The sequence below is a fragment of the Trichoderma harzianum genome, assembly GCF_003025095.1.
Source record: "Trichoderma harzianum CBS 226.95 unplaced genomic scaffold M431scaffold_9, whole genome shotgun sequence".
NCBI lineage: Eukaryota > Fungi > Ascomycota > Sordariomycetes > Hypocreales > Hypocreaceae > Trichoderma > Trichoderma harzianum.
In genome coordinates, this window is record NW_020209257.1 from 147,894 (window position 1) to 171,917 (window position 24,024).

General features: G+C 50.1%; 10 protein-coding genes across 10 annotated transcripts; 4 read left to right on the top strand and 6 right to left on the bottom strand.

Moving 5' to 3' along the window:
• Positions 1-63: 63 nt before the first annotated feature.
• Positions 64-786, top strand: M431DRAFT_90481 (hypothetical protein; the record flags this gene model as incomplete). Its single annotated transcript, XM_024924151.1, has 4 exons — positions 64-117; positions 194-409; positions 487-608; positions 669-786. 4 exons carry the CDS (start codon positions 64-66, stop codon positions 784-786), a joined length of 510 nt encoding a protein of 169 aa, XP_024772220.1.
• A 1,062-nt stretch (positions 787-1,848) lies between these two features.
• Positions 1,849-3,743, top strand: M431DRAFT_89831 (hypothetical protein; the record flags this gene model as incomplete). Its single annotated transcript, XM_024924069.1, has 2 exons — positions 1,849-2,995; positions 3,058-3,743. The coding sequence occupies 2 exons, from the start codon at positions 1,849-1,851 to the stop codon at positions 3,741-3,743; spliced, it is 1,833 nt and encodes a 610-aa protein (XP_024772221.1).
• A 273-nt stretch (positions 3,744-4,016) lies between these two features.
• On the bottom strand, positions 4,017-4,854 carry M431DRAFT_509818 (hypothetical protein). Its single transcript, XM_024919366.1, has 3 exons — positions 4,601-4,854; positions 4,394-4,520; positions 4,017-4,315 (listed from the first exon to the last, which is right to left on the bottom strand). The coding sequence occupies exons 1-3, from the start codon at positions 4,715-4,717 to the stop codon at positions 4,242-4,244; spliced, it is 318 nt and encodes a 105-aa protein (XP_024772222.1). The 5' UTR covers positions 4,718-4,854; the 3' UTR covers positions 4,017-4,241.
• A 792-nt stretch (positions 4,855-5,646) lies between these two features.
• Positions 5,647-5,976, top strand: M431DRAFT_496874 (hypothetical protein; the record flags this gene model as incomplete). The annotated part of the gene is made up of 3 exons (XM_024917535.1): positions 5,647-5,649; positions 5,719-5,854; positions 5,909-5,976. 3 exons carry the CDS (start codon positions 5,647-5,649, stop codon positions 5,974-5,976), a joined length of 207 nt encoding a protein of 68 aa, XP_024772223.1.
• Positions 5,977-6,520: 544 nt separating this feature from the next.
• On the bottom strand, positions 6,521-7,590 carry M431DRAFT_7086 (hypothetical protein; the record flags this gene model as incomplete). The annotated part of the gene is made up of 3 exons (XM_024921828.1): positions 6,521-7,072; positions 7,134-7,426; positions 7,548-7,590. The coding sequence occupies 3 exons, from the start codon at positions 7,588-7,590 to the stop codon at positions 6,521-6,523; spliced, it is 888 nt and encodes a 295-aa protein (XP_024772224.1).
• A 1,507-nt stretch (positions 7,591-9,097) lies between these two features.
• M431DRAFT_496877 (hypothetical protein) lies at positions 9,098-9,716 on the bottom strand (the record flags this gene model as incomplete). The annotated part of the gene is made up of 2 exons (XM_024917536.1): positions 9,098-9,471; positions 9,533-9,716. The coding sequence occupies 2 exons, from the start codon at positions 9,714-9,716 to the stop codon at positions 9,098-9,100; spliced, it is 558 nt and encodes a 185-aa protein (XP_024772225.1).
• Positions 9,717-9,964: 248 nt separating this feature from the next.
• On the bottom strand, positions 9,965-11,038 carry M431DRAFT_465290 (hypothetical protein). Its single transcript, XM_024915389.1, has 2 exons — positions 10,702-11,038; positions 9,965-10,640 (listed from the first exon to the last, which is right to left on the bottom strand). The coding sequence occupies exons 1-2, from the start codon at positions 10,917-10,919 to the stop codon at positions 10,214-10,216; spliced, it is 645 nt and encodes a 214-aa protein (XP_024772226.1). The 5' UTR covers positions 10,920-11,038; the 3' UTR covers positions 9,965-10,213.
• A 3,575-nt stretch (positions 11,039-14,613) lies between these two features.
• Positions 14,614-16,063, bottom strand: M431DRAFT_7088 (hypothetical protein; the record flags this gene model as incomplete). The annotated part of the gene is made up of 3 exons (XM_024921833.1): positions 14,614-15,490; positions 15,572-15,701; positions 15,784-16,063. The coding sequence occupies 3 exons, from the start codon at positions 16,061-16,063 to the stop codon at positions 14,614-14,616; spliced, it is 1,287 nt and encodes a 428-aa protein (XP_024772227.1).
• Positions 16,064-17,829: 1,766 nt separating this feature from the next.
• M431DRAFT_509825 (hypothetical protein) lies at positions 17,830-18,814 on the bottom strand. The gene is made up of 2 exons (XM_024919367.1): positions 18,713-18,814; positions 17,830-18,635 (listed from the first exon to the last, which is right to left on the bottom strand). The coding sequence occupies exon 2, from the start codon at positions 18,612-18,614 to the stop codon at positions 17,928-17,930; it is 687 nt and encodes a 228-aa protein (XP_024772228.1). The 5' UTR covers positions 18,615-18,635; positions 18,713-18,814; the 3' UTR covers positions 17,830-17,927.
• An 889-nt stretch (positions 18,815-19,703) lies between these two features.
• On the top strand, positions 19,704-23,626 carry M431DRAFT_89648 (hypothetical protein; the record flags this gene model as incomplete). The annotated part of the gene is made up of 3 exons (XM_024924044.1): positions 19,704-22,494; positions 22,555-23,014; positions 23,086-23,626. The coding sequence occupies 3 exons, from the start codon at positions 19,704-19,706 to the stop codon at positions 23,624-23,626; spliced, it is 3,792 nt and encodes a 1,263-aa protein (XP_024772229.1).
• Positions 23,627-24,024: the final 398 nt, after the last annotated feature.

Here is a 24,024-nt window from a genome sequence, read left to right on the forward strand (position 1 = left end):
TCGCAAGAATCTCCACGTCGACAGCTGCGCAAATTTGAGCATCAAGCTTCAACCTAAAGCAAAATGGCGTCTGCCCAGGCAAAGGCTCAGGACTATCTGAGCGTCATTGATAAGGAGGTTTGTCTACTGCGCCGCCTCGGCCAATGCCATACCTTCAATCGAGCTCTGCGTGCTGACTTTGTTAAATGTACAGCTCTCCAAATACCCCGCCCTTAACAATCTCGAGAAGCAGATTGGTGTCCCCAAGGCCTATGCCGTCATCGGTGTTGCTGCTCTCTACTTCTTCCTCATCATCTTCAACATTGGTGGCCAGCTCCTCACAAACTTTGCCGGCTTTGTTCTTCCTGGCTACTACTCTCTGGGCGCTTTGTTCTCCCAGTCCAAGGAAGATGACACCCAGTGGCTGACGGTGAGTTACTTCTGATTGCCCCTGCACCTTGCGTCTGCGCGGACCAAAGAACCACGGCGACTAATTCCATTTTCCAGTACTGGGTTGTTTTCGCCTTCTTCACCGTCGTCGAGGGCTTCTTCAGCATTGTTTACTGGTTCCCCTTCTACTTTGTCTTCAAGTTCATCTTCCTGCTGTGGCTGGCTCTCCCCACTTTCCGGTAAGTTTCTCTTCCAGAAAGCTTCCACGTGTAGAAAGATCTAATTTTTTCACCCTGTAGCGGCGCTGAGGTCGTTTTCCGATCCTTCCTTGCTCCTACCCTCGGCCGATACTTCCAGGGCCCTGGCACTTCTGCCGGTCTCCGCTCCAAGACTGATGCCTTTGACAAGACTCAGTAAATTATGCTAGCTTGAGCAGCTACTTCCACTTGGTCGCAAAGATCAACCACTTGCTCGCCAAGTCCCGGACCAGGTGCTGTAGACCCCAAAGATGGAGGACGGGCCAGATTGAAACAACCGATTATTGGGAATAAAATGGGGTATCACGGAATCGCCGGCACATGTTGGATTTCCGGAGAAGGATTAGGGTTATCTGAGGAACCAAGAGCTTGGGAATCAGGATTTCGATAACGCATGTTTGTTTAGAAGGTGTCATGAATTGGAAGCTGTAGGGCGCAATCGAGTATCAGTTTGAAGAGAGAATGAACATGTGACAATGGAAAGACGCTTTGTGACGAGCAGGAGTCCCAACTCAAGCTGAAGTGTAGGAGCATGAGCTCTCCGGCGCAGCCAATGACGCCACCACTCGACCGTCCAGGACGCTACCGCATTTCACTGCCAATTATCCGGAGCATTTGTTTACTGAAAGCCACAGGTTTATTTTGCAGCACTGTAAACTGAAAAACAACACTCAATTTTCTGCTTTTTCGCACGTGCGCATGCGCATTCGGTGTGCCCTCTGTCTCTACGTCGATGGTGCAGAAATGTCCGGGATACGAGGTACCAGCTGCTGGATTGCGGATTACGTGGCTGTGCGGGTGAGCTGCGCCTCTCCCTGAGTGCGGCCCCCCTGCGCGCTTCGATAACTGCCACCCGCCTGATAACCGGCATCTGGTACTCCGTATTATCGTGAAACGACGATCTGACAAACCATTGAAGCGGAAGCGAAGCCGACAACGCCAGCTGACGGCTGGAGAAGGAGGTTCTTTCTTTCTTTTCTTTTTCTTTCTCTTTTGCTTCTTTTCTTCTTCTTGAAACATTGCAGAGATCCACCATGATATCACATGTCTCCTGGAGATCGACGTATCACAATTAGAAAAAAGAACATGCCGCATTACTAGACGACCTTCTCGCAAGCGACAACCAAGATAACAGAAGCCCGCACGGCATGCGCTTGTGATGCTATTGACCCCATTGCAATCGCGACTTGCGGCCTCTCTCGCGGGGCTGCTGGTTGTTTTGATGCTCTACATTCTTCTCTTCGCACCCACCGCGGCGCTCGCTCTGGAGCTTGCAGCACCTCCTCTGTCCGACTTGACCACCCCGGCAGAGCCTCTGCGGCTGGACGCTGAATCGCATTCCTTTTACGAACCCGATTTTACCTTGTTTGATCGCGGTATAGTCGGTCGAGCCCCCGTCGATTCAACCCCTCTACAAAACAACATCCCGATCCCATTGAACCTTGAGCCTGGTGCCTCTGCCTGTTATGTGGTACAGAAGAGCGTCATCTTCAGCGGCAGTGGAAGCTCGGGGTCTTCCAACTCCAAACAAGACCTGAAAAGGGATGATCAAGACTTGGAAAGGCGTGCCGATGATACTGATACGCCAAATGATGACCAAGGCAGTGGTCCTACAAGAACTCTCTACCTGTCTGCAAACACCTGCCTTCAACCACACAGCACATCTTCGGACACAGCGACACCCCCGCAGCTGCTTTTTTTTATCTCTACTTCTAGCAAAGATGGATGCCCCGACGTTACGAAACCTGCGGCCGGAGTTCAGTCAAAGGCATTTGTAGAAGGGGCTGTCATGTACAGCTTAAACGCAACAGGGGACGTATACGTCACCGTTTCAGCCCCGAATGTCACCAAAGATTTCCAAGGCATATACAATTTTGAGATTGCAGCATCGATTGATGCCTACTACTACCAATACAACTCGAAAGATGGCCAGCTGTTATGGATGGACAGTGACGCCAAATCTGCCCTGCTCCAGACTGCGGCTTTGACAAGCAATACGAGCCAGATTTCGTCCATCATGAACGCCGGTCCGCAGTACGAACTTTACGTCCAGGGCAGCAAGGCACCGATTTTAGACGGGCTAACGCGCTCGGTGTGTGGAATGAATAATGTTGCTCAGATTGCTTCGAAAAGACTGGATAATGGACAAATGAATAATAATGAATTGGTCCGAACCAAGATGACCGACAAGGGCCCCGGTGGCTGGCCAAGGCAACAATACTATTTTGAAGGGCTCAACTCCAGTTCGTCATATTCCGGAATCTTAGTCAAGCTTGTGAATGCAACAACCAACTCCAAGAGACAAAACACAGGGGTGATTGGAGGTGGAGGCACCGTCTTTCCACCCACCGACTTCCAGACCTCAGCAGGTATGATTTTACTTTTCGCATTCTGGGGGGGAAGAAGGCCATGTACTAACATATTTGATTAGGAACAAACTGCAATCTCATCACCGATCTGGACTTTTGTGACGACGTGCAGTGGGCAGCTCCTGGGAACAACAAGTTCAACAACACGGAGCTGGGAAATCTCTACGACGCGTATGCCAAGCAGATGTATGCCAACTTTCAAAACGTGATGATGCAAATTCCGTGTGAAGCGCCGTCTACGCAGCGGTATTCATTGGCGGTCAACTGCAACAACTGTACAGTGGCTTACAAGCAATGGCTCTGCGCCGTCGCCATCCCCCGTTGTGAGGATTTCTCAAAGCAAAACAACTACACCATTCCACGAAACGTCGCCCAGTCCTTCCCCAACGGTACTTTTCTCCCTGATGCGCTGAGACAAGAGCTTATGAAGACGCCGGCTTTCAACACATCCCGAACCACCTTCATAGACGAGGTGATAGCGCCGGGTCCCTACAAGGAAATCTTGCCTTGCGCGGATCTCTGCTATGGAGTCGTCCAGGGATGCCCAGCGGCAATTGGCTTTGGGTGTCCCGAGGCTGGCAAACTTGGATTCAACGTGAGTTACGGGCTACGCGACCCTAACGGCGGAGCAGTTACTTGCAATTACCCAGGAGAGCCGAGAACTCAAGTCAGTGCCTCAGGAGCAATCAAGCCCAGCCTGGTGCTCCTTGTTGCGGCTCTTGGTCTTGGCTCGGGTCTTTTGCTATGATATGAGGCTTGAAAAGAAGAAGAGCAAAGTGGTATTTATCCCGCATGCAAGGCGTTCATGGTTAGCGTTGACAGGATTTGAAAGGTCGGTTCACTATTTTGAGAAGAAAGAGGAGCATGGCGTTTTACGGGCGACATATAATTTGACCAAGGCTGTTTTATGATGAGGCTGGTCCATTGGAAGGCTAGCAGCTCTTTTTGAATAGAAGCCTGGAGATTGGCTGGCGATTTGAATCACGCCTGTGATGATTGGCAATATCAAGAGTATAGAGAACGGAATACAGGCAAATGCATGCATCAACAAGAGATGAGAGCCCTTTGATTGTTGTTGATGGTGGTATTACAGTGGCCTTTTCATTTGGCCCCGATTTATGAATAATCTGTTCGTCGTCTGTATCGTGATGGCGTTGGATATGTTGCTCCTCATGCCATATCACCACTCCCCGCATGGAGTTTCAATGCCTTTCCAATTCTCAATGCCGTTTCGGTATCTCTCCCTTCACGGCATATCCTTCTTTCCATCTTTTGTCTTTTTATATTCATTCACAGTGCTTTCCAGCGCTGCAATCGTCGCTACAATAACACACATTCCCGTCAGCTTCGACTTCCTGCAGGAGAATCCGGTGACATAAGGAACTCATGCTTGCTCACCGTCAGCTTCTGCGCGATGCTCATCGGCCTCGAGTTTCGTCCAGGTCCAGTATGCGACCTGGTATGTGAAGACGGCGAGGACAAGGACCTTGCCTATCGGGCGGGTAAACGTCTTGTAGAACTGCGCCTATCGTTGTTACACGCCGCAAGTCAGTACCAAAAAGAGAAGATAATTGAGGACGGAAAGGCGGCGAAGGGACTGCTAACCACTGGGCTCGGCTGCTTCGTCGCATAGCTTCTCGCCTGTCTCGCCGCTGCGATGCGCGGAACAGCAGCAGCAGCCGCTCTCCGGCGCAAGACGCTTAGCCCCAGAGCCGGATTCATGGCTTTCGAAAATCCGGATTGCGAGAAGTTCGTCTCAGGGAGATGCACGTGTCTCAATGCGTGCTTTTGCCGGTCATTGGGCGCTGGAGCGCATGTTCGCCGATGGAAAGCTCCAGTTTCTCTCGGGCTCTGTCATCATAGGGCCGAAAACTGTAGTGCAGTTTTTAGCATCACGGGCCTGCTAACGAGGGCGCTAAATTCTGTTGCCAGATCCGAACCATGCAGACATTGAGTACATCGATCATGCACCATGTGGCGGTGCAGGCGGACTGTACCTGTCAAGGACACACTCTGTTCGGCGCTGCTGCCCGCTAAAACGGCCTGGAACAATTGCGCTGTCGCATTGCTCCATCCGCCCATTGTCCAGCATGTCGCACCCCGCAAAGGGACACCTGGGCTGGACCGTTTTTAGGCCCGATACACGCCACACATGCGCTAGCAGTACCTGTGCTCATACTCGTACAGGCAGCTCCCCAGGCACCTGCACCTCACGAAGGTACCGACTACCTCTTCTGCCACTCCCCGTAACCGGTGCGAGCTCGTATCTGGAACCTCCTCATCGATTAGATAGCGCCGCGGCTATTTTCCCTTGACGACACATGTCCTTGTCCCAGATCCCTGAAATCAATCTTGCTGGCCATTTACTTCTTCCTATTCCATTCCTTTCGATTTTGTCTATCGCCCTTTTTCGCTCCTTCGTACCTAATTGACTTGTTTCGCGGTGTCCTTGCAAAGAAAACAAAATCTGTCCTAAACTTGTCCTCCTAACGAACACTCTTCGGATTTGACACGACATCCGAAATAATTCGCCCCCGTCTAATTAAAGCTTCTAGTATAAGAAGTCGCATCACCCGGTCTGGGCGCAATCTCTCCAGCTACGTTACACTTTAACCATTTACCAATTTCTCTCAACAAACTCATAAATCACAATGGTAAGCATCAATCCTTAGCAATTTACCATATAAAAACCAAAAACATGTCTAACAACCCCAATCCTACAGGCCCAAACCCTCGAGCAGCGCCGGCGCAACGCCAAGTTCGCCAAAGACCAGGAGAACAAGATGGGCAAGTCGGAGGACCAGCTCAAGAAGCGCACCAAGGAGACCCCCAAGTCGCCCATCTCCATCTTCTGGCTCGGTACGTCTAATTCGAACTGTTAATCCTATACTTGCGCTAACTTGCGTGACACAGCCATACTTGGATTTGTCGTCTTTGGCGGACTCGTCTTTGAGCTCCTCTCGCGCTTCTTTGGCATCTAGTTCGAACGCCTTGAATCCATTACCTAACTGATAAATTCGAATCGAAACAAAGCGGAAAAAAAAAAAAAGTTGAAGGAAAAGGGTTGAAAGCCTACGAGAAAATAGCAGAGACCTTGACATTATAGAAGAAGGAAGAGCGAGCGCGGGCGTGGGAGGCGAGTGAGAGCAAAAATGACGGCCTGTGAGCGCCGTCAAGTGTCTTGGTGCTGCTGCCGCCACGATTGTTACATTGTTATTTCATTTGCGTATCTTGCCTTATTTGCGACATGATCCTAGAGTTGGTATCATGGGGGTTTACGGCGCATGGGCATTGTAAATCTAGTACTTGGGGATTTTATGAGAGGAGAGAACAGAGAACAAGAAACAAATCATTCCATATGGTATCTCCTGTGAGTCCTATCTAACGCCTTATAGCCTTCATCCGTCAAATCAACGCGATGAACAGATGCAAACTTGACATGCAATGCGAAACGACAATGCTGTATGCAGTATAGTACAAGTGATGGGTTTGCCAAGGCATCATCGCTCAGAGGATGTGGCAGCCCTACGCACCCAAGCCGCGGCGCTTGTGGCCACTCTCCTTGAGCATCATGCCAGCCTCGAACTGCTGCTGGATGGCTGCCTCGGCGCGGACCGATTTGCCCGGGTTGGAAGCCATGCTGCCTGGCTTGGTGGCATTGACACCGGCCTTCTTACCTCCGAGGAGTCTAAGGAACTTATCCTGTCGAGCTGCTCCTCCCTCGAGACCTTGAATCTTGACCTGCTCGGTGGACGCCTGCGAAGCCTTCTCTCCTCCCTTGGTCTTTTTATCTTTCTTGCTGACTGGCTGCTCAGCAATATCCTCCTCTCTCTTCCGCTTGCTGTCAGCCTTGGCCTTGGTAGTGGTCACCTCTTCGACGGCTTCGCCCTCCTCAGACTTGGACTTGGACTTCTTCTTCTTATCTTTCTTCTTCTTCTCGCCGCTGTTATCAGTAGCCGTGGTAGATTTAGCAGCGTCTTTCACGACGGCATCAACGTCCTTCTCGTCCGAGGCGTCGGCATCGTCGTCATGCGTGAGCTTGGAAGGTAGCTGGCTGCCACCATCCTCGGTAATTTTCTACAGGCAAAGTCAATAACAGGCACAGAGCCATATATGCACTAGGATGGAAACTTCGTACCTTGAGAGCCTTTGCCACGCGCTTGGCCAGCTTGTCGGCATCTTCAGCTTGCGCCAGAAGCTGCTTGGCCTCGGCTTCAAGCTTGTTGGACTCTGCCAAATTCTGGAGACGCTTCTTCTCAACCTCCAAAAGCTGTTTCTCTAGCTCCTTGTCGCCCTTCTGCTTGTCATTCTCCTGCTTCTGCTTCTTGCCTGAGATGGGGTTCTTGGCATCATCAGAAGCCTCTTTGGCCAAGTTTTCTTCATTGGCCTTGCGCTCGGCCTTGCGAGCCTTCTTTAGAGCCTTGCGAGCCTCTGTGAAAAGTTACGATGAGCTTGGAAAGACTTGTAAAGGTCATAGGCAATGCAGAAACATTGATTGAAGCACCAATATGTGACTATCCTTGGAAAAAAGAAATAGCGACGAAAAACCTACCTCGATCGGCATCCGCCTTTTCGTTGGTGGCAGAATTACCCATGATGACTTGTAGATTAGGGAAGATCGAGACAAAGTATGTTGAACACGTCACAGTGAACGAATTTCTGTTTATTCAGAGACTAGGTCGTGCGTTGTTGAGATTGCGCGTAGGTCAAGTTGAAGTTTGAGAAATCTTGGTGGTAGCTGCATGCGATCTGCAGCTAGAAAGAGCTGCTGCACCAAAATAAAATAAAAAATATGGGCTTTCTGCCGAGCGGTGAAGAGTACCCCACACTAAGCGTAAGGCAGGTACGCAGTGCAAACGGGTAGCGACTGCCGGGCGAAGGAAGGTGGGGTGAGAAGCTGTGGTACCTGCCAGAGTAGCGCGAGATCAGGAACGATACGAAATACTCCAGAGAGGAGCTTTGGGCTGAGTAACGAGCGGAAGCTTTGAGAATTGATGTGTCATGACAACGAAGACTGAAGTGAGATAAATGATCAGGCAGTAAGCAGTATTGATACATTGGCAGACAGTAGGCTACTATACAAGGTATTGTTGTATGGTAATACTAATGTATAGCTCGTTGGATTGTTCATGATAGTAGCGCCAAGGCAAAGTGTTAAATCTCGAGCCATTATGTAAACAAAACGGTGCTGTGAAGTCTACTGCTACAATCCGCATCCTCTCGTTGCAAGCATTACGCTATCCGGTTCTAATACAACCAGAATTCACGAAGCTGAGGATAAAGGACAGCCGTTGCTTCTCTTTGGTTAGCCCCGGATTCTATCCTACAGAGTTCTAGCTGAAGATCTTCCGCCTTACTCGCTCCACCAACACTCCTACGTACAAACGGGAATCACTGCCACAACAATTCGAGCACTTTGCCAGGAAATATCTTCGAAAATGTTGGAGTGGATTCTCAAACTATTTGTGCGTAGCATGGCATGCAACCTAATTATGCAGCAAGTTGTGTGCCGGATCCTTCATGCAGCCCGCCTGGCGCGAGGCTTGAACCCCCGAGATGATCGGCCTGTCCACTTCCACAAATCTAGATCAAGAGCCACAAAATATAGGCCCCTGCACCATCTGCCGTCGCAAACCGCAACCAACGCACATGTGTGTAACCGTTGATTTTTAACATTAGACATCATGCAAGGGGGCTGCCGGTTTCCCTTAGCCTACATGAAGAGCACCTAAAGTTAGGGCAAAGGATCACTCATGTCAACTTTCGACGCCAGCACACCAGGAGTTCCAGTTTATTTAATTCAAGCTATGTACATGCACTAATCAACATCATGATCGCTGCTGTATATCTTAATCATTACCAATGAGAAGAGGTGTAGTAGTGTTCATCAACGTCTTTATGCTTTCCCATATATGCGCCCGCGCCTTAAGACAACGTTGAACTCAGATAGTATAAAGACATTGTATTTCAACGAAAAACCCGGTAATTGTTGAAAATGAGGCTTCGCCAACAGAAGAAAAAAGTAACAAAGAAGGTAAAAGGCTGAGAAGAACAGAAGAAGAGGAAGGAAGAAAGTATATATAAGAATATGTTCATGTGTCTTCATGGAAAGATGGGATAGGGGTGGCCAAAAGCTGGTCCATCATAGACGTAGGTATTCTCGTCCAGGTAGCTATCGTTGGCTCCGCCGCTGCTATAACTGGCAGTCTGGCGCACCTCAGAGCTGAAAGACGAAGAATAATTTCTAGCGACAAAGCTGTCTTCTAGGTGCGTTCCCTGTCCGCTACTCTTACGGCTTTCGGCCTCATGTCCTCGAGAGACGATGTGGCTCAGGCTCACACTACCCCAAGGTAGACCTGATGGCTCTGGCTCTGTATCCACGTCGTCTGGCTCGGGAATGCGGTAGCTGTTGCCGGCATGTTCTTTGTCTTTTGCTTCACGCTCTGCTCTCTCTTTTTGTTCCTTGACTTTGCCACCTTTATATGTAGTTAGCAAGCTGGTGCTTAGCATAGTTAGGATGCAGTTGGAATGACGTACGGAACTTGCGTTGTGCAATGCGATTCTGTATCCTTCTTCTCTCTTCTGGGTCTGTTACCTCAGACCACTCGGCGTCCTTTGCGCTTGCTTTACTCTTTTTTGGTGGTGTAGAGCAACTGCTGCTCTTATTCGATGAAGGCTCAGGGCTTTGAGAGAGACTTCTGGATCGTTGTGTTGCAGGCATAGTAATAAGACAAGACTCTGTCCCGAGGCCAAAACTGAATGTTTCAATCGACTGCTTGAGACTTTGAGCTAAGTTACGGAGAGGGCGTAAGTTTTTTGGTAGGCGCCGTATGGTTGAACCTGGGATTTTATACCCGGAGTCGTGTCAATTGACAGGCGTGTTCGACTCAGGTTCAATGTGTGTTCAAAATGAAGCACGTGCTAATTGGGAAACTATATCATTAAGACGAGCAGAGTGTCTCATACTCAAATAGCCAGAGGAGAAATAATACACGGCGTGATAAGGTAGATAGTCCTTGGTTAGAATCGATTACAGAAGAGACGCAGTGGATAGTGGGAATCAGCCAAGGCTTATAAGTCAAACAGCGAGGCAAAACCAAAGCATGAGCCGTGAAACCGACCCAAGCAGAGCCCCAAGAACCAGAACGACCCAAATGCCAGAATAGCCCCGGCTCTAGCCCCAGCACCCGTCGGTCATCGAGCAGCGACAGCCGTGATTCAGGAGCTAAACGGGCCATCCGCCTGCTTACCTGTACGGACAGGGGACCAGTTTAGAGCATTCACGCCAAGGGATCTGCGGTACGCCCTTTTCAGGCTCCACTGCGAGGATTCCAGGGGTCCGGGCTGGTAGTGGCACGGAATCAGCGTGCGCGGCATCGTGTGTGGACGGAGAACGGAGCCGATGCTAGAGTGAAGGGATGGGATGGGATGGGATGGATGGATGGATAGACTCATGGACCGATACGGAGGATGCGAGTTTGAGGCCTTGGAGGGAGGGCGTACAGGTAACAACGGTGACGTAGCAGTACTAGTCTGTTGATGCTGTTTTGGAATCCAGAATTCACACGCCCGATGCACCGAAGGATCACAGGCGAGGGTCACCCGGGGGCGGGAAAGGCCCGTGAGTTTGAGCGCAAGAAGAGTGCTAGAACAGGGCTAGTTGTTAGTGCTGGTGCTGGTGCTGGTGCTGGTGCTGGTTCTCGTACGAGTCTCCTCGGTATATTTTGTGTGTCCGTCCTTGTATGTTCCAGCATGTACAAGTAGCGTGAGAACTGCATCTGGAACCCGGCATTGAGGGTGAGGCGACGGGGAGGTTACTCCTCCTGGGCAGGGGATCGTCAGCAGGGGGGATGCCGGTGTGAAGCATCATCTCATTGCTTGTTTTCTCGTTGCCACTCCCAGTGCCGTGTACATGTAGATGCATGTAACTACCACTTGCTGCCTGGTGCTACTGCTGCCCTAAGGCATCTACCTTAGTGATAGTGGTTAACAGCAATTCTAGTGCGCAATCTAACGGGCGTGATAATGACTCCGAAACAGACGTCGGGTTATTTGTTTGCAAAAGAGCCATATGAGTAAACGCCAGAACACTTGAGTACTGGCTAGAGGTATTTCCCAGGGCTGCAGTTAGTGCGAGTAACATCGAGGCATCAAACGAAGCAGCGCTAGACCGAAATACGGCATGATTCAAGTCAAACAAGGTTAGAGATAAAGGTTAGCACTCGATATAAGCCAATCGTAATATTGCAGGTTTGTCTGGTGGGGCAAAATACCCTGCTGGCCAATGTTAAAAGGACGACCTACGTACCGACTACGGAGAGCAGAATACTTAACAGCCCTTCGCTGCATTGTGGCTTCAGCCGCAGCTTTGGGTTGAAGCGAAGGAGTCCCATGTCAAAAAGAAGGAAAAATAAAGAAGGGGGGCATTCGATTAGGACACAGTGGCTAAACTCTTGGATACTGGCTCGCCTGTGCCTTTTTGCCCTCTTCGGCTTCGGTTTGTCCTCTTCGGCTTCGGTGCCTTATTCTGTGCACATGTTCACCCTCTCTTGTCTTGGATGATGGCGGTTTAGACACAGACGCCACCTGCATGTGCTTAAGGATTGATACGAGTTCGAGACTTGACGAGACTTGACTGCCCAAGAATTAGAACAATCTTGGCGATTGTGAGGCGTGAATTGTGGCCAATTGTGTGCTAGGGCCGCTGTAGCTCTGCCCATGAAAAGCCCTGGATGCTATTTATAGGTGACTTAACGTTGAGATGAGTTCCAAGTCTAGAGTCGCTTCGATACCGAGCAGGGCAGTTTAGTACTAACGTCAAGTTGCTCCTTCCCAGCAACTATACACCTACCATACTGTACCAGGTCACGTTATGAGCAAAGCAGGTACCTGGATGCACAGACTTCTCGCAAAGCTTCCTCCAAATTCTTTCTCAACTTCACTCCACCATCATTTTCATTGTCAGCCTCGCATCCTGCCTCTCCGCTGAGCTGAGTCTCTGCAGTTGACAAGCAGCAACACCTCCAGAATCCACACAACTCTACAGTTTCGACTTGCGACTAATACTATTTCCCTCCAGTTGCTAGACTAACGCCTAGCCCTGTTGTCTGTGCTGCTAGGATGACTCTTTTGCCGGCCAACGTTAATCTTTGGGGGCCGCGCACAGGGCTGGCACCAATGACAAACAGCGTTACAAAAGGTCCCCGCCCATTGCACCCCAGCTCTTCAGCCCAATCAAGGATCCCCGACTAATAAAGCGAGATATACGACGGAGTGCCAGGCGTCACATCCCCTTGAGACTTTGCGTCAGCGCAACCCTCGTCCTGTTTTTGCATCTCCGCTGGTCTGGTTGACGCATTCGGGTGACAGAACCGAATCATTAATCGTCACCAGCCACGTCTGCTGAGGCTTGCTCGCGCACGCACACACGCACGCACGCAATACTATGGCTCTAGACGATGACAAATGGACACGCGCAAGAGTATGCTTCGTAATACACAACCTTAAACGATATAGCTATATCGCCGTCATTTCTCATTCTCTCGTCTTAGCATCAATAAGCATGCTTGGAAATCCTTACAGCTCGGCATCTGCTCGACGCCTTATGGTCGACAGCGCAGACACCAGCTCACGAGCATGTTTCGTTCCCTCCAATTCCACCAATACGAACGAGCCTCTATTCGCATTGGTCAGAACACTTTCTCAGCTCTGAGTTCAGGAGGGTTGCTTCATCTCAAGCCATGCACGCGATGGGGTGGTACGTGCAAAAGCCACGCGCCTCACCCCACCGTCACCAGGCACCACGGTGCCAGAAGTCTCGCCTTGCTCATCGTATTAGGATGTCTCATGAATTCCCATGGCTAGGATAGCCTATTGGGCAAGCCAAGTGAACGTTTTCTGGGCATTCGACGTGAGATGTGGCGGCGACACCGAACGCAGTCGGGCTAATGAGATCGTGTGTTGCTACAGAATTACACTTTGTGTGGTTCAAAATCACCCCGACTGGTACACCAATCGCATTTCTATCGGCACTCGCAGAAAAGATGGGTGTACTTGCTGCCTAAGAGTGTTGCTACGAGGCAAGGCAACCATGATGATTGCCTCCCCCAGAGTCTAACACGCTATTGCTTCTTCTCGCCATAACGAATACCGGAGAGATCACGGATGGGAATGCTAGGGCATGACTACACTTGAGGCTCTTACCGAGCATTGACCACTAGCTCCTCGCTCTTCCCTCCCTGGCGTTGATGAGATGGGTTAGCGAGTGTGGCATCGTCAACGGCGCCCTCCCGACATCTCTCATGCCGCATCGTGGCTCTCACCCTTGTCTAGGAAGAAAGATCTATTCAAGGAGCCGAGGCAGGATACACAATGCTAGCTCCAAAGGTGGTATTGAGCCAACGCTCGCGCGGTTCAACAAACCGCATTACTAGTAATGCATGTTATAAACACATGCTGCGATATGTCGCGTGCGGTTTTCACCATCCCTGCTTGCCATGCGTTCCCATCCTTTGAGCTAAAACGCGGATGCCCTTCTGCATGCTCCGTAGGGCTGCCAAGAATACCACGGGTCAGGTCGGTATACAAAAATAGGGCACGTAGCTGTCGAAAAGAGCATGGTGATCTACACTAACCCGCGACAAGTATTCAGGGCGAGAGAGATTCTAATCTCGAGAGTTTTCTATTCTTAGGTGTTGCAGGGGTTCCTCTATTTGATCTACATAATAGCTTGGCTGTCCTCGAGAGCCCCCACCCAGGACGGACACCTACATGATTCAGTGTAAAAAGAATGAATGAGCCGTAGATGCTCGGCATACGTTGTCGAGTCAATGATATCGCTGATATCGCTGTCTTTCTGAATTACCTCCTCACGCTATGCCTCATTTCTACCGGGGAGCAATGCATCTGATCTACCCTGGTTTTCAGCTGAGAGCTCTGGTCCCTCTTTCAACTACTTCTTGCCTGGTTTTGCCCATCGGCCGCGCATCTCGGCCGCTTTGCGTCTTTTTTTCTGTTGCTGGTTTTTCCCTGGTTTTCTTTAATTAGCATCAACAGTTGTCTTCCAGTCGGCCGACACTCCGTCGCATTGGTTACCCCGGTGAGGCGATAGCTTGAGAGTGGCATCTTCTCGGCTCAGTAAGAGGGGCCCAAAAGTTTGTGGATGGTAAGGGGCGAAACTGTGAGTAAAAAGGCTTCTTTGATCCAATAACTGCTCAGTTCTTTATTTAGAATGTCAACTTTTGCCTCAAATCTACGTTATATGCTAAACATTATGCGTTATGCGTTATGCCGAGAAAGAGGTTCTTCTAAATGGACTCGGACAACTCCCGAGAAACATGGAAGGAAGAGAAAGACTCACAAGACATGTGATGGGAAGAGTCAAGTCTAGTATGTGAGTAACAGCAACTTATACACTACACGAGAAAACAAAAATACTTCATGTGACATCTACGTGGGGCATTTACTCGGACATGATTCTATTATTTTCCATCTCTGGTCAGTTTCTCCCAGCCTGCTTGGGTTATTATACTCAAGTTATTGATACTGATACACGACGCAGTAATCCGCACGACGCAAAACGCAACGCTCAACAGACAATCTCTAAAATACCGTCACTGTCACGGGCTCTCCATCTCAGCTAGCTGTGGCGACATTGTCGCTGGCCTTGGTACCACAGGCTCATCATGGCCAGTTTGCCCCATCTCCTGCGGTAGTTTTGGCGGTACCCAGAACCCAGACATATCGCTATGTCCTCCCATATACGCCTCTTGTGGGATTGACGACGAAGCCATGCTCATGTGCGCGTTAGAGGCGTAATACGCATTAGGGGGGTGAGCAGGAGAGCCATATCCACCTGAGTGTACAGGGACTGGCACGATTTGCGGCTTTGCCGACTGACGGCGAAAGTACAGTAACAATCCGACGGCAAGAAGCAAAACTGCCGCGCCGCCGATGGCGATTCCTGCTATCGCTCCGCCGGATAGGGTTGCCGAGCTGGACTTGGAATCCGGGCTGGGGTTTGCATCCCCAGCTGCCGTAGTCGTAGAGCTCGGGGGCTCTGAAGTCGTTGCCGTCGAGCTCGTTGCCGATGCTTGGTTATTTACCGTAGTAGTCACCACCGAAACGTTGCTCGTTCCACTTGGCCCAAGGTCCTTGTATGCATCGCAATCGGGCTTGGGCTGCGCAAGGGGGCATTCCTCTGCGAAGCAGATTGAGTAGAGCTGGCCGTTGATAGGGGGCGCGCACCGCACGGCGTATCGCGCATTCATAAACGTGTCGAGTGTCTGTGCATCCTCTTCTGAGAAGCCAAAGTACTTGCTCGCCAGCGTGAGCTGTTCAATAAAGTATCCGATGTGCGTCTGGTTGAGGTTCATAAACTTGTGGACATAGGACATGGAAAGAGGGCCGCCGCTGTCGGCCGTCCGCGGAAACTTTGGCGCAAGACTGCAACCGTAGACAAAACCAAAGGCCGTAAACCAGTGAGTGAAGAGGCGGCTTGATTGAGAGAAACGACAATGGTGAGTACGGTAACGGTTATGATTGAGTGAGGCGGCAAGAAGCCATGAAAACACTTACTACTGATTCGTCGACTTGTCTATATTGACGGAATTCGCAGAGCCATTCAAGAAAGCCATGAGTGGCCCGGTAGCTCCTCCATCTAGCCAGTCAATGCCCACAGGCTGATTGTTTAAGTTCGTCGTCGCCTCTATAGTGTGCCATCATGATGGGTCAACAAACGGATAGCCAAGTTGGGGGCCTGTACAACTACACCGAGAGGATTGTCTTACTTGAGCCGTCGAACCAAGGCCGAAGGTATACATGAATTCCATCAAAGTTTCCTTTGTTGAAAATACCGGTGTTATCGTCGATTGGGTTTGGAAGACCAGCGCTCCCAGCATAGGCGAGAGTGACGATGCTCTGGACGAGGAGCAACTGCGTGGTGCCATTGTTCGCACCGTACCGCTGGGCTGCGTAATAGTCGCATATTGATTCGTTACCGGCTCTCTGGGCGAGAGACTCTCGCCCTGCGGCCAACAGCAAGACGGCGGCGACGCGTTTCCACAGCATGTCGAGCCCCCTACAGGTACAAATCTGATGGACAAGTCATATGTCGAAGCAGCAGAGACAGATGATGAGGCGGGACAACCAGCGACCCGAGAGTACGGATTGCTTCGTGGTAATATAGGGGGCACCCAGCCGGGCCATTGCATCTGGCTGGGTCAGGGCCAGACCATTTTCATTTCCTCTAGCCGCACCGACTTGAATCCCAAATCCCACGGCATGCATATTGTGGCGGGCGAGGCCTCGCTCGATTTGCTGGACCGGGGGCAGCTATGGCGTCCCTGTCAGCCCAATGCTCGCTTCCTTCTCGAATAATTGCCCCAAGGCTGCGTCTAACGTTGCTGCTGCGGCGCCCCCATGTGACTGACAGCTCAATCGCGGGCTTTTTTTCAGCTTGTCGAGGCAACCAGCGGGATGGCCTCTGTGAATGGCCATGTCCAAGCAAGCCCAGAAATGGGCGCTCCATACCCAAACGAGATCACCGACTAACACGACATGATGCCTGAAGTACGAGTAGCTCTCGCGCTATCCCGTGTTTTCGGCTACGACTTGACGTTCCAATCGGCACTTGGACAAAGCAGCGCGGTTGATTGGAGAAGAGGCGGCAGCAAGCCCTCCTGCAGTGCCAATGCTTATATCTGACGGCGGACGTGATGTGACTTGTCCAGGTGCCTAGGTGCTAATCCTTTGCGGCTGAAGATGGCTTATTCAGTAGTCGAGCTCGCGAAAATGCAAGGGGGGGTCGATGGTTTAATCTTACCGTCAATACTATCGTCTTTAGCGTGCCAACAACAAAACAAACAAAACTATCTGAGCTTGGCGATAATTTCAGGCAGCCGTTTCTTGTCGGTGAGACATCTTGTGATTTATTATGATGGCCAGGACCGGGTTTTGTGGCAAACGCCATGATTGCTTGGTATTTTGGCGTCCGTGTAAGTTGCGGCCTAGATTATGCTTAAAATGGCCCGTCCCAATGGTCGGCTGTCGCTACCGAGCCAAGCTACATAAAAAAGTTGTGCTTTGCTCACGATGTTCCAGGTGACTTCATTTATGAAATAAGAATATCTATCATATTGTTCAGTGTAACAATTTCATCATACTCATTATTTTTGTCATAATCATTGGGTGGTATCTCAACCTCGTCTGTATTATCAGCACCTTCTCTCTTGTCATTCTTGTGGAGTACATGCGGTGATGAATGAATCAAACACTGTCAACTGGTTTTTATATTGATGCATCTTTCTACTTGAAGCGTACATCATAGCTTTAGACGAATTGCAATGGTAAAGAGGATCTTGGATCAGATATTCCCATAGGGTCAGTCGTTCAAAATACTCAATAACCATGGAGAATATAAATAGAGTGACTGCCTGAAAGTATGCAAGGGGAAGCTGCAACTATTTCTGGGGATTCATTCATCAGCTCCCCAAATCGGCTATCCAGTGTCTTACATCATAAACAAAATGGGGATACAGTAACTAGTAGGTAGTAGATGGTAGGGTAACAGTTGTAGCATATACGGATAGCAATATAACAGAAGTAGTGGACACTAGACAAATATTGCAGTAATAGCAGCGCGCGACATCCAGATATCTAGTAAGTTCAGTTGTTGGACTACTGTCTAGCAAAGATCCTTTTCTATCGTACTCATTTACCCATAGAGAAGAGTGCATTAGTGGTTTAGTATAAGTCGATAATATGATCCAACCTAGCAACAAGCGGGCAGCCTAGACGCTTCCTCGGTACACCACGAGATTCATATCGTTACATCATGAGATGGCAATGCTTTAATTGCTAGCACTAGAATAACAACAATTGGTTACAGAGTTTTCGTAATATACAATGCGCTAGCCATCAAGCGTCCTCCCTTTTAGAAGCCTGACAACGCTTCCGCCTCGCGCTCAGCTCTCCGCTCTACTGACCGTCTCTTGAAGCGAATCTCCGCCCTTCTTCTCTCACCACCATCAATCTTGCGTCCTTGACGTTGCTCCCACATGCCCTCCGTAACCTTGACAATTGCACCGGCCTGTTGCGGCAAGGGTGTCGCAAACGGCCCCGCTATTGACTTGAGTCCTCTAACTGTGTAGCCATTGGGTCGAGGGAGGACTTCAGAACCCTCCAGAGCTGCCTCCTGGTCCTGAGGCACATTGACCACATATTTCGCATCGCTGACAACAGAGGCCGGTGGTGTTGCTACTTTCAGCAGAGCTTGGCCGTCCGTGACGTACTTGAAGTCTCCGCCAGGTCCCAACGCACCCTTTCGGTACCTCTGCATCCACTGCAACAGGTATCTGCGGTTTCGGGGAGGCTCGATTCCAAGCTCCTTGAGTTGTGGCGAGGTGAGGGAGAAGAGAGACTCCCATGACGGGAACTTGGAGGCGTGCTTGTTGAGGCCGCGGCCAATGAGCGTGAGGAAGGTCTGGACGTCGGGGACGAATGGTCTAGGCTGCGGGATTGTCGGAGCCGGTCTCGTCTTGTGAAGCCATCGTGCTTGGTTTGCGCCCAGGAAGCTGGTGCTGCGAAGGAATCGCAAGGGTAGTAATAGCCCGTTCTTCATCGTGACTGCGTCGAGGAAGCCCTAATCTTTGGTGGTCAGCGGCATTGACATGGCAAATTGGCCGCTAATTCATGAATAACAATGACATCAAGAATTACCTTGAACGGTAGCCGTACAAAAACCCGGCAGTTGACGGTCCTGGCACTACAAATCCTCTTTTTCGAGCCCAGCCCGCGCAATGCTATGACATGCGAACTTTCTTTGGTCTGATCCATTCGATTTTGAAGATATTAGCTAAGCAAGGCTTAAGTAAATTAGTGGGGTGATGGCCACACCCCGTTTATCGGTGTCATTCCATTGGTTCATTTGGATTGTCCAATTGATAAGGCCTGGAATTACTTCCGGCTGCCTTCCATGTCGAGTAACTTGTCGCATCATCACTCCTTCACATCTCCGATTCATCATGACAGCGCGCGCATCTCCCATGCGTGGTGCTGGCTTGTGTTTGAATCATCCAAAATAATCCAAGACACGCCGGTTTAACGAGATTCATACAGGATGTTCCGCAAGAGGGCACCGCGCAAGCCCGCGGCGTGGCCCACGTTCGACATCGGACACGATGGTGAGTCCGTTCAGTATCCGCTGTGTTTCCCTGCAAAGTATTCACAAACTGACGTTTATTCCATCTTTGAAGATACCCTTCCATCTGCTTTTCTAGAATTTTTTGACTCTCTATCTACTCAAGGTCCTTCCGGACATATCAGAGATAGCCCCGATAATGTCGAGCCCCCCTCGTCGAAGCGTCGCAAAATAGATCGTGAATCAGACATTAGCATCTGTGTCGCCAAAGCCGAAATATCATTCTCGCGCCGATGTGAAGAGGCTTCAAGCCCAAACCGCCGTAGTGTCCATCGTGGTGTTGAATCATTGCTCAAATTCGGTCTCCTTGGCGAAGATTTATTGATCAGAACGCTACCGGCCAGTCGCCTTGGCCAGTTCGTCGCGCATGTACGTCTACGACCGGGAGATGCGGACCGAAATGCCCACGAGATATTCGATATCGAGAAATCAAGTCTGAGGAGGACAACCGTAGGCGCTATTTGGGTAGGCGCCGATGTTGTGATCGAGCATCACCAAGGCTTTGCTTCCATGACCATCTCTCTTCAGCTTTTCTGGAATGAAACATCATCCCCGTATGCGCCGTTACGACGAAAAGACGAGCGCCGATGCAGTGAGAAGCTGATTAATGCCTTCTTTCCCCCGCAATGGAGGACGGTCAACCCCGCTTCGTGGTCACCGATGGATTTCTACAATGCGGCACATGTACCACCAAAAGATGATACCAGCTCCCTTTCCATTCATGTTCCTGGTCTAAACGCTACCCTTTTTCCCTACCAAAAGCGAACATTGCAATGGCTATTGCGTCGAGAAGGAGTAAAGTGGACCACGCAAGACACGGCTATCCATCCATTATTGGAGGAGGAGCAGAAGCTGGACCTAGATTTTTTCCGTGCCGTAAATGATGCCAACGACCGCAAGATATATCTCAGTGATGTATTCCAAACCGTTACTCGAGACCCTACCCCCTACTACCAGGCCAGCCGACTTGTCAAAGGTGGTATTCTGGCGGAAGAAATGGGACTGGGAAAGACTCTGGAAATGATTAGTCTCATCCTTTTGCATAGGCGGCAACCAGAACATCCTCCGGATTTCCTACCAGGCCAGGAGAACCTTGTTCTTAGCGGCGCAACCTTTATCGTGACTCCGAAACCCTTGCAGCCGCAGTGGATATCTGAATTATCTCGTCATGCTCCAGGATTACGTGTAAAACATTATACTGGATGTCGAGGAGTTGATAAAGAGGACGAAGCTCGACTTGTAGTTGAGCTAGCCGGGTATGATGTGGTGGTGACGACTTACAGTGTGTTGTCCGCGGAGCTTCACTTTGCAATCAATCCTCCCGAACGATCCAGGAGGTATGAAAGGGCATATCGCCGCGTTATTTCACCCCTCGTCCAGATATTGTGGTGGAGAGTCTGTCTCGACGAAGCGCAGATGATTGAAAGCGGTGTCAGCCAGGCGGCGGCATTAGCGAGAGTAATACCTCGAGTGAATGCTTGGGGCATCACTGGAACACCAGTCAAAGATGATGTAAAGGATCTGCTTGGTTTGCTATCTTTCCTGAGATACGAGCCCTACTGCTCTACGCCGCAGGTCTGGCAGGCACTCACTACGCATCATAAGTCATTATTCCAGCAACTCTTCCAGTCGATATCTATTCGGCATACAAAGGCGCTGATACGGGATGAGATATCTCTGCCACCACAAAGACGGTTCGTCATAACGATGCCCTTTACTGCAGTAGAAGAGCAGCATTACCAGTCAATGTATAAAGAAATGGCGGAAGCGTGCAAGCTCAATACAGAAGGTGGCCCTTTGGCAGAGGACTGGGTTCCGGAAGAATATGAAGACGTTATGAGACTATGGCTCAACCGACTAAGACAAACTGCTCTTCATCCGGAAGTAGGTGTCTACGGACGACGAGTACTCGGGGGCAAGGAACGTCCTATGAGAACAGTAGAAGAAGTGCTGAGTGCTATGTTGGAGCAAGGCGAAACTGCTATCAGGAATGATGAGCGAGCGTATCTTTTGAGCAGACTGCTTCTGGGCCAATTGTTTGAGAACAGTCCTCGGGTCAGAGAGGCCCTTGAGATTTGGGAAGAGGTGCAAGGCGAGTCTGCCAAACTGGTAACAGATGCCCAGGCAGCACTTCGAGAAGCACTCCGCGAGAAGAGAGGAGTCGAGGATGTGAGCGATGTTTCGGAGAGGGTACAGGATGTGTCAGATTCAGACATTGAATCAGATGAAGAGGCCGAGGAAGAAGTTGGAAGTAGAGGCAAACTGGGCGAGCTGCAAAACCGGCTAAGAAACAGCCTTGAGCTGCACCACAAGGCTGTCTTCTTTTGTGCCAACGCATACTTTCAAATCAGGGACAACCAAGAGATGAGACCGCCTGACTCGGAAGAATTCCAGCGTCTCAAGAAGCTTGAGGACGACGGCTACGAGAATGCCAAGATGATTCGAAGGAAGATTCTTGGGCAGGGTCATCGCAAAGCCATGCGATTCGTGAAGAAAATCGCCCTGAAAGCCAACGATCAGACTTTTGTTGAGATACCAGAGCTCATTATGAAGAGCGAGAAGGGCATCGAAAGCGGCAACATTGTCGAGAGTCTCGAGACCCTCTACGATGAGCTCAACGAGCAAGCAAATTTGATTGACGAATGGAGAGAGCAAGTTGTCCAGCTCCTTTTGCGCCCACTCATTGACGAAGAGGAGAGCACCGAGACTACCGGAGAAGAGCTCGCAGATTCTACCAAAGTTCAAGAGGAACTGATGGTCTATGTTCAAGTTCTCCGGGCCATCATCGCGGACCGTCAATTCGTCATCTCGGGTCAAACGAATGGACTGGTAAGACACGAGATTGAGACGTCGGTCCGAATGGCGAAAGAAGGAGAGGGACCTGCTCCTTTGAAACTGATCGAGTTGGTCCGTAGACGCGCTGAAGTTAAACCTCGAACGGCCAAAATGTCCATGCGCGGCGCCATCAGTGAGCTACGCAGCTTGGTGTCGAAACTTACCAGAGACACAAACCAGAGCCACAGAGAGCTTTTGGAGTCTACCATTGCATCAAAGTTGATGAAGACAACCCAAACGCTTCTTGGAGAACAGAATAAAGCGGCAGTGGCTTTGGAAGCAGAAGTCAAAAGCTTCGAAAGAGCTATGAATGCTCGGTTGGATTACTATCGACAGCTGCAGGCCCTCTCAGATGATGTGCTCCCTCTTGAAGCCCCCAAGACTGAAGAGGCTATTGAAAAGGCGAAGAAAAACATTGAAGATCTTCACAAAAAGCTGCTGTCTGGCGAGGCCAAGCATCGATACCGTAAGTGGAACAGAAACTATGGTAGCTATTGTTCGCTCTGATACTAACTACAGTGAACAGTGATGAGCTTGAAGGAAACTGGATCTAAGTCGAACGAGCCTCGGATGTGCGTCATTTGCCAGATGCCGTTCATGACGGGCGTGTTGACCGTGTGTGGCCATCAATTCTGCAAGGAATGCATCATGATGTGGTTCAAAGCCCACCGCAACTGTCCCGTCTGTAAGAGAGCTCTTAAGGCGGACAATCTTCATGACATAGTTATCAAGCCTCGACAGCTGCAGGTACACAACGAGGACTCGAATCTGCAGAAAGGAGACAACCATGACGATAGCCCACAGGAGCGTCGGGGTTCTTCAAAGCAGGCGATGCTCTATTCGGAGTTTGACGCTGGACAACTCGAGCAGATGAAGAATATCGAGCTGGATGGCCCCTCGTTTACGACAAAAGTCGATACTTTAGTTCGACATTTGATGTGGCTGCGCGAGTCTGATCCCGGCGCAAAGTCCATTGTATTCTCACAGTAAGCCTCGGTTCTCTACTCTCCTTTCTCTTGCTGTCAAACGTATCTCAACTCACCATTGTGCCAATTAGATACAAAGACTTTCTGAACATCTTACGCAACGCCTTTTCCCGCTTCCGCATTGGATACGCTTCCATCGACGACCCCGACGGCATCACAAGATTCAAGGAAGACCCCGCTGTGGAATGCTTTCTTCTCCACGCCAGAGCTCACTCGAGCGGTCTGAATCTCGTCAACGCCAGCCATGTCTTCTTATGCGAGCCCCTTCTCAATACTGCTCTCGAGTTACAAGCCATTGCCCGCGTTGACAGAATTGGACAGCGCCACGAGACGACGGTGTGGCTCTACATTGTCTCCGGGACGGTGGAGGAGTCAATTTACAATCTCTCAGTTCGGCGCCGCATGGAGCACATGGGTAGAAACCTCAAGGGGAAGTCTAAAGAGTCGACTCCGGAGCTGCTGGACGCGAATATTGAAGAGGCCAATACGCTCGAGTTGGAGCAAGCTGCCTTGTCGAAGCTCATGAGCAAGGATCGGTCTGCGGGTGAGATGGTGGATCGAAGTGATTTGTGGGAATGTCTGTTTGGACATGTGAATGCGCAGCGGAGTTGAAGCTGATTCATGATGAGAGCTTGATGAAGAAGAGGAGGGGGATGAATATAGAATGATGGCGATTAGTATAAAGGGGAATGAAGTCAACAATGGTATAATAGAGATCACGCTTGGCCTGAGAATTTGATACAAGCATATAAACAAGGCTTTGGTCTGGAATAAAAGTATCATTATCATTTCTCCCCTCCTCAATGTTGTACATGATTTCTTTCTAGTGTTTTTTGTATCCCAAACCGACCCCCGTGTCCATTCCAGCCCAAGCTCAGCGGTTTCTTTCATAATTTTTTAAAAAAAGGTACCCATAATCTCGGCAATCTCATGGTCGGTCGTGCTGCTTTGTCGGAAGGATTTGGTAAAACGAAAGTATTGCTACACATTACAAGTTTCCGCTACCATTC

Bases quoted from the DNA above. Each gene is read 5' to 3' on its own strand.
- M431DRAFT_509818 (XM_024919366.1), bottom strand. From the start codon at position 4,717: ATGAATCCGGCTCTGGGGCTAAGCGTCTTGCGCCGGAGAGCGGCTGCT. The intron at 4,521-4,600 runs GTTAGCAGTCCC...TAACAACGATAG, and splicing joins CGAAGCAGCCGAGCCCAGTG to GCGCAGTTCTACAAGACGTT. The intron at 4,316-4,393 runs GTGAGCAAGCAT...GTGTTATTGTAG, and splicing joins GCATCGCGCAGAAGCTGACG to CGACGATTGCAGCGCTGGAA.
- M431DRAFT_465290 (XM_024915389.1), bottom strand. From the start codon at position 10,919: ATGCATCTACATGTACACGGCACTGGGAGTGGCAACGAGAAAACAAGC. The intron at 10,641-10,701 runs GTACGAGAACCA...GCCCTGTTCTAG, and splicing joins AAAATATACCGAGGAGACTC to CACTCTTCTTGCGCTCAAAC.
- M431DRAFT_509825 (XM_024919367.1), bottom strand. From the start codon at position 18,614: ATGAAGAACGGGCTATTACTACCCTTGCGATTCCTTCGCAGCACCAGC.